The following is an 8,837-nucleotide window of genomic DNA, read 5'->3' as shown; positions in this document are numbered from 1 at the left end:
GCATTTCATGACCATATCTAGTTCATGGTTAATTGACCCATGACTAAACCGAATCATGTAAAACCAATAAGTTAACCGAACGTTCGGTTATGATTACTGTTTTGGGCAGAAACCAGCCGATGCAGACTGCTAAGTTACAAAGTAAGTTGTGAACTTACGTACCTTTAATTATTTAAATTCTTTTGGATTTATATTTTTGTACCTTAGAATAAAACCAAAAAAACATCATTTCATAACTTTTATTATGCCTTTTGTGGATGCTATAAAGTCTATAACTAAATAATGATACAATAATTTACCTCATGGTCTGTCCAAGCTCATGGTAGCATATTAATATTGTTCTAGGAATTATAAGTGCACAAAGTACATTTTGATTCCAATATCATCATATATAATTCTTGCCATGTGCTTGCTAAAATGACCATGATTTCACACTTTTATTGGTCTTTTGTGACCTTCCAGTACACACCATTCAACTATATATATAGAATTGCATCAATGCTTTAAGGAATATTAACATTTTTACAGATTGCAGATGAGAAGGGAGCTGGTGGAATAAACTCCACTAGCTCTCTAATAATATGATGCTAGCAAAACTTGAAGCTGGGGTGGATGCAAATGCGAATGCGACTAACAATATCAGTAACCGGTACGCTAAGCTATTGGTAGGCCCTTGGTGGGCACAGTTCAGATATGGATCCAATCCGTGGATGGCCCGATACGTGTACAGTGTGATGTTTTTATTGGCAAACTTGCTTGCTTGGGCTGTTCGTGATTATGGCCCGAGTGCATTGACAGAAATGAATAGTAAGATTTATCCCTTGAACCCTTTGACTTGTTGAAAGTCTAATTTTGACCCCTTGACCCGAACATAGTAAATGATCATGTTGAGAATGTTATATATGGATCTCTATTGGATAAAAGTTCAAACAAATTTTCTTTTGTAGTGGTTAGAGCCTTTAAATTTTATACTTTTTATTGCTATTATTATATTTACTTTTGCACATATGATATTCATATAAGCATTCTACCTGTGCCACTACAAAAAGAATATTAGGGGACTAAACCACTAAAATATCAAAATTGGTTGGTTTTTATGCCAGGTCAAGTTATTAGCCCTTTATGTTTTTGGTAATATTTGAATTTATCATTTAATGGACCGTTTTAAAAATAAACTTCAGGTTCATGTGATATAATTTCCAGACGATAAATTGTAATGTGTTTTGCAGAACTAAAAACTTGTGAAGAAGGTGAAGACTGTTTAGGCACGGAAGGAGTTCTGAGAGTGAGCATGGGATGCTTCGTATCCTTTTGTAAAACTTTTATTTAAACATATGCAAAAAAACAATAACAAAGTTAAATATTTCCTTAATGATATATTAGCTATTCTATTTCATAATGTTTCTTTCAACTAGTGGCACCTCAAAGTTGCATGGACAAAAAGAATTGTGGCATTCTAGTTGGTGGTGTGCCAAGATCTGCCTAATGATCACATTGATTGTGTTACCATTTTTTCTTCCTAAAGAAATTATTGCTATTTATGGTTAGTATTTCTTTTTTCATAAGAATTAATCACATATGTGTCCTGATACATTCTTTTTTTCCTTTTCTTTTTTTTTTGGCAGGATCCATTGCACATTTTGGTGCAGGGTATATATTAAATCTTATTTATCTTCTTTTTTCCTCTTTCTATAATTCCTAGGCCTGTAAACGACCTGAATGAACAAACGGGGGCATGCTCGTGTTCGTTCTTTTAACTTTAACTGAACACCAGCATATAATCACACAAAATTTTGTGTTCATGATCTTTCATCAAGAAAACGAACATGTCGTGTTCGTTCATGTTTGTTTGTTTAAAATCTAAACGAGCAGTTCGCGAACATAAACGAACACAAATGAACAAACTTAAACAAACACAATAGAACAAACAAAAACGAACACAAATGAACATAACTGACTAAACATAACCATGTATGCACGCGCGCGCACACACACACATGTACATATATACATAGAATTTAAACGAGCCCCTTTTATGTTTATATTTTTATAAACATAACCACCTACGTATTTATTAAAATTTAAACGAACATAATGAACAAACTAAACATGTGTTTGTGTTCGTTCGTTTAATTAAACGAACAAAAAAAATTGTTCATGTATTAAATAAATGAACATAAACAAACTTCTGAACAGTTCATGAACGTTTGCTTCTTTTACAGGCCTAATAATTCCTCTGTTTGAAGAATTGTTAGCCATTTTTATCATGATATTTTTGCAGGGTATTTTTGCTAATTCAACTAATCAGCATAATCAGCTTCATTACGTGGCTAAACGACTGCTGCTTATCTGAAAAATACGCAGAAAGATGGTAAAACTTAAAAATATCAAATAAATGATACGCATATTCATCGTAAGTATTCGTAGTTACCACAATGCTGTTTTTATCTGCAGCCATATTCATTGGATGCTGCTTGCAACTTCCGCTTACATTGTGTGCATACTCGGGATCATTTTGATGTACATTTGGTACACACCACAACCAACTTGCTTGCTTAACATTTTCTTTATTACATGGACACTTGTACTCCTTCAACTTATGACCAGTGTCTCTCTTCACCCGAAAGTAAGTCAACCATCAAAATGTCCAAAATCTTATTTCATCATAATGCTGTGAAATTAATATTACTTATTTCCGAAACAGGTTAGTGCCGGCTTCTTGACTCCTGGTTTTTTGGGACTGTATATAGTGTTCCTATGCTGGTCCGCCATTAGAAGGTAAAATTGTTTTATGCATTAATATCATATATATATATCGTTACAAACTTGAAAATTTTCATATATACCCAACTTCAATGAATTTTTGCCCGATGACCATTCTATCCCTTTGCATTATATTTGTTTAGACCTTATTTCGTATTTGGATATCGATTGACATCGACAATAAGCAAAGACGGGCATATATGAAATTTCCAAATTGGGTAAAAGAATTTAAGCTAAAAATAGGTAAATTGAAAAAAAAAAAAAACTTGAAGTTAAAGATGAGCATATCTGAAGTTTACAGTTTTAGAAAAGCAAGGGTAAAATGGCCATTTATTAAATTGTTTTTAATGAATTTGGTATCTTTGCTTTATAACTACTTTGTAAAAGTATATATGATATTTTGGTTTTACATTGGTATATATGATATTTCCCAAGTTTATAGATGTATATATGAAATTGCCTCTTGTTTTTTAACACACGCTTATGATTCAAACTTAAACCATATGTGATGTGTTTACAGTGAACCACTAGACGACAAATGTTTGAGGAATTCGGAAACCTCAAGAGACTGGTTAACTATCATAGTAAGCTTCAAAACCATGTTTTACTGGATTAATAAAGTGTTTAAATGTATTAAAGTGCATGCACCTCTTATTGTTATATTGTTACAGAGTTTTATAGTGGCATTGCTTGCAATGGTGATCGCCACGTTTTCAACAGGAATCGATTCCAAATGCTTTCAGGTAAAAATGAAGCTTTTTTTATTTTAAAAGACGGTTTTCGGATGAAAACTAAAAGTCTAAAAGTACATGTATTTGGTTTCAGTTTAGAAAGGATGAAAAACAGGAAGAAGATGATGTTCCTTATGGATTTGGATTCTTTCATTTTGTGTTTGCTACTGGAGCTATGTACTTTGCAATGCTGTTAATTGGTTGGACTTCTAATCACACCATGAAAAAGTAAGTGATTATTGATTTATAGTAATTTAATATCTTTGATGAATGCAAGCCAATTGAAATGTTAATTTACTTAAATGCTCTGCTTCTCAGGTGGACAATTGATGTGGGTTGGACAAGTACTTGGGTCAGAATAGTAAATGAGTGGCTAGCCGTCTGTGTCTACTGTAAGTGCTTTCAAACCGAAAAAATATCGACAAAACTAAACCGAAATAACCGATGCTTTGGTTTTTCTTTCTTTAGAAAATATCATATATACCCATGCAAAATTAAAAATATCATATAACTGACGCTCTGCTTACAAAGTAGTTAAAATATCAAATGTACCCATTTCATTGAAAACTATTTAATAAACTACTATTTTATCCTTATTTTTCTAAAACTTTAAAATTTCATATATACCGTTCATTAACTTCAAAAATTTTTAATTACTCATTTTTAATTACTATTTTATCTTTTTACCCATAAACAAAAGTTTTCTCAAAATATATCTTCGATGTCGATCAAAATCCAAATAAAAAAGAGGGTTAAAAAAATATAATGAAAAAGGGTAGAATGGTCATTAAGTAAAAATTCATTAAAGTTGGGTATATATGAAAGTTTTCAAGTTTGTAAGGGTGGGTATACAACTATACATGAAACGAGTCCTTTGAAAACCAAAAATTGCGGTTCAGTCTTCAGTTATGCTTTGCTATAAAACCGAACCAAACCGAACATGTTTGAATATTAGCTATTGGATTTATGGCCCAAATTCATTGTTCTAGACTTTAATAGATGGTCAACAAAAGTTTTAGGCCCAAATTCATTATTCCGGGTCAAAATTTTTAGACACAAAATTTCAAGCCCAAATGCAAAACCGAAACCAATTTTTTGGCAACCATTTCATTCGCTTAATTACCTCTTGTTTTTACGACAGTGTGGATGCTAGTAGCACCGATTATATGGAAAAGTAGACAGGTGGAGGAACCGAGATAAGAAGGTGACTGATTATGCTTGTTTAACATTATTTACACACACACACAATCAAATGATATAGAAGCCCAAGAGTCCAAATATATATCTATGAAGAAATGACACATTCATGGAGTCTAAAGTCTAAAGTCAAGTCTTTGGTTCATTTCTAATCTCACCCGAATGCATTATTGCATGCCAATTGTTGAGTTGTAAACACTGTGGCAACCAGTTTTGTATATTTTACCATGTTTTTACATATTAAAGTAAATTAGAGTTAACGTCGGTTTTGGTAAATGGTAATACTTCGATTTTCGTCATCTTTGTTTCGCTTGTATGCCTTAATAGTTTAAAACTGTTTTCATTTCATGCACACATATAAATCACAAGCCTTCAAACAACAAATATAACCACAAAACAGCATACAACATGAATCATGACACATCATCTTTATTGGTATTGATGTATTATGGTTGCAAAAGATTACTTGATCCGACCATATGTCCTCTTAAACGTATATATGCACATCGTCAACACGATCATATGGTCTGTAGGCGACGGTGGCCACCGCAGTGATTTCGCTTATTATTCCAACACTTGTAAGGAGCACCCCAACCCTTGGGCATCGAGAGCAGTGTCCGATAATTTAAATGCTTCAGGTGAGCTGAAATGAAAAAGTCCTTAGGCCCTAACGAAATAAAAAGACATGTAAGCCCAATATCTCAAATGAGTTATGGGTTAAAAATTGGGTCTAATATCTTATAAAAGGATTAATATTTGTAACTATTTTATAAATAAAATTGGGCCTAATATAAATTTTGTGCCCCAAAAATTAAGTGCCCCAACCGGGTCGCCCCAGGTTGCCCAACAGTAAACACAAAAGAATTTAATAAAATCATATACAATTTAAATACTTCATTTCCATTTATTTATGTACCAACTCCCGGATGATCCCAAATAGGATACCAGCAGGACGAGTTTGGGTGGGTACCGGTAGCATACCCTACTACCCGGTCCCACACTCGTCAGGTACCCGATTACACATTACTATCAGCTAACGAGCAAACAAGTTACCAGGGTTGTTTATGGGGATTTAAATACCTTAGTCGAGCCAAAATAAAAAGGCCCATAGCCTTAACAAGAAAAAAAATATATAAGCTAATTTTTTTAAATGACGCTTAATGTTATAACAATAAACATAGAAAAATATATTTTTAAAATCAAATTCCATCATAACTAACGATTAACCGGTGATTTGTGAAGCTCTCCTTAAAGAAAAATCATAGCTTGGTCCTTTGTGGCTGGCTTGGTCAATCGGGGAGAAGGCTGGTGGTCAACAACGAACCAACAGTGGTGGCCGGCTGGGTTGGTCGTTGTTCAGGTTTTGTCAGCATTCGTAAAGAGAGAAGGAACCAATGAGGAGTTTCAATCGGTCGCTATTTCTTTTATTTTGCATTTGGTTTTTATTTTATTTTATTTTTTGTTTTTAGTTTTATTTTGGGCCCAATAAGTTTAAACTTTATTAAATGAATTATGCATAAAAAAAAGTTTTGGGCCCAATAACTATAAGATGGTAGATATCAAACATATTTTATAGGTTTTATATTTTTAAATGTATACAATGGCATAGTTCTTTGGGGACCCGGGGTGAACCTGGTCACTGCCGTTTTTTTCGGTTAATAAGGTAAATTTTGCGATTTTCTCTAAAATTTTTATAGGTATTAAGCGTGGTCACCCCCAATATATTTTTCCGAAAAGCTGACGGTCACCACTGGTTTTCTTTTTATATATATAATACCCCATCGTTTGATTTTTTTATAAAACCTCGCAGTTTTTATAAACAAAAGTTACAAAATAGTAGTCGATTAGTAAAATATTTGTTTTTATAAATATTTTTTAGGTCTTTGCAATTCTTCGTCTAGGTACTCACCCTTAGGGATGAGATCGGTATAGTACCAGCACCAAAAATCCAGATCCCGAAAATCACAAACATTTGGTACTGGTACCGAAATATTCTGTTTGGTATCGATTTGGTACGGTAACGGTATTGAAGGTAAAATTGAAACTCAAAACTTTGGTACTGATTCAGTACCAATGGTACCAATACCGAATCCTCATCCTTACTCACCATTCCTCTAACATTATCATGAATATTTTAGGTCTTCGTTGGTTAAAAAGTTATCTTGTTTTTTTATTGTAAGAAAAATCGTTTGAATAAATGAAGAAAAATTAGATATATAAAAAAATAGATATATAGATGTCATATTGTTTGATCCGACCCGAACTGAATTACTGACACGAACTAAATCATTGAACTGAAATATTTTGGGTCCGTGACTTCCGTCACCCCCGTGACTAAATCCAAGCTTCACCACTGAATGTATATATGTAAAAAAATTGGCCTCTAAAAATAATTATGTGCCCCGGCCGACAGTCCGACCGGCACTACTCCCAGCCGGCCCTGCAAGTTACTTTAAAAACTACCTGTATAAGGTGGGAGGGCGTCGGTGAGTGTACGTTGCGTAAAGCTTTGATGGTTTCTTGCTTCTGATGAAATCAAGACAAGTGTAACAGTAACCACTAAGAACAAACTGAACCTCATATTTAGAAACTATGTTTTGGTGCTAATGCTGGTGTTGTGCATGGATTTATAAAGGGGTGGCAATTAAGGAACGTAAACAAAGGGCAATGGCTAAATGTTCAATGTTCAAATCCAATATTTATTGCATGAACTAATTAATTATAGTCTTATAGATATACATCACTAGGTTGACATTTTAATTTTCCAATATTTTGAAAAAGCTAGGATACTTCTTAGATATTAATTTTTATGTAATGATTGTTGAATCGAATAGTAACGTCATGACAAACGGTTGAGGTTGTAGAGCTACTTAGTCATGTTTAGCATGCCAACCAAATGAAAAGTAATGCTATTTAAAAATGGTCATCGGCTCAGCTTAGTGCTCGTTTGTCTTTTATTTCGACGTAAAATTCTTTCATGGATGAAATAAATCTTGCTATAAAAAATAACTGAATAAATGTTTTTTTTTTCAAGTAACTATTATAGTCTATTTATCAAGCAAAGCCCAAATATTAATGCAGGCCGAGCCTACTTTCAAGTTTGGCAAATCATGAGATGAGCCCAACTTGTAAGATTTTATTCATAAACCAAGTATCCAGCCTTCTATTTGTTTGGCCCAAACAAATACATGAAAATCCGAATAGACACATGACACAATTCCAAGCTTTCTCATTGGAGGTGTACAAAACCGGTTTTAAACCTAAACCGAACCGGTTTGGTCAATGGCTGGTCAAAAACGGTTTGACTCAAACCGGTTTAGAAGCAAGATAGGCCAGCCTAGTCCACGACGGTTCGGTCCGGTTTAAAATTAGTTTTCCTCAAACCGGGTCGGTTTTAAAACCGTTTTGGTAGATCTTAACGGGAACTGGTCCTGGAACTGACGGTTTGGGAACTGGTTTGGGTGAAACCGGTTTTTTAACACCTCTACTTCTCATTTATGTTTTCTCTCCTATATTTATACATTCTATTTAATATAAGTTTTAAGCTATTAAAAATGCTCGTTTTTATGGGTAATTTTCAAGAAAAGTATTAACGTATGAAAATGTTATGATCGTTTAAAATCATGAAGAAAAGTTGGTTTAGAAAAGATATTAAAGTTTATATGGGTAAAGATGAGGGTTGAAAGTGTAAGTATTATTTAAAATTTTGAAAGTTGAGTAAAGATAAAGTCGACAAACGTGTAAGTTTTACTTTTAATAACGAATTTCTTTTAATCTTTATCGTCCATTTAACTGAATTTGAACCCAATAACTCCTAAACTCTTCCAACCCAAAGTGTTAAAAGAAAATTTAAATGTTTAAAAAGTTTTAGTTATAATTGCCATTTTTGCTAACCAGGTCCCATACCCATTTAGTGGTAATTTCAAGTGCCACGACCCGACCCTATTATAAATATTGGGTTTGATCGGTTCGGGGCTCACGCCGTTTATTTAAATGTAAATAGAAAATGGTTAGACCCGCAAGAATCAGCCCAGACTTGTTTAACGTTGTTCTTATGAATCCGAGATCCGGCCCAATTATAAATAAACGGGTCTGATTGAATATTCCGTAACGGAACTGGAATTGGAATCCAAATAATAAGCTTTC

At 33.5% G+C, this 8,837-nt stretch overlaps 1 protein-coding gene across 1 annotated transcript; it reads left to right on the top strand.

Moving 5' to 3' along the window:
- The first annotated feature begins 342 nt into the window (after positions 1-342).
- Positions 343-4,829, top strand: LOC143610747 (uncharacterized). Its single transcript, XM_077085142.1, has 12 exons — positions 343-807; positions 1,230-1,303; positions 1,384-1,543; positions 1,626-1,650; positions 2,282-2,371; positions 2,455-2,626; positions 2,705-2,778; positions 3,284-3,347; positions 3,435-3,506; positions 3,589-3,722; positions 3,813-3,886; positions 4,636-4,829. Exons 1-12 carry the CDS (start codon positions 582-584, stop codon positions 4,692-4,694), a joined length of 1,224 nt encoding a protein of 407 aa, XP_076941257.1. The 5' UTR covers positions 343-581; the 3' UTR covers positions 4,695-4,829.
- The last annotated feature ends 4,008 nt before the right edge of the window (positions 4,830-8,837 follow it).

This window comes from Bidens hawaiensis, unplaced genomic scaffold (assembly GCF_021521415.1).
Source record: "Bidens hawaiensis isolate Kalapana, Puna unplaced genomic scaffold, B.hawaiensis_p1.1 tig00027761_1, whole genome shotgun sequence".
NCBI classification, from domain to species: Eukaryota; Viridiplantae; Streptophyta; class Magnoliopsida; order Asterales; family Asteraceae; genus Bidens; species Bidens hawaiensis.
This window is presented reverse-complemented; position numbering and strand designations above follow the sequence as displayed.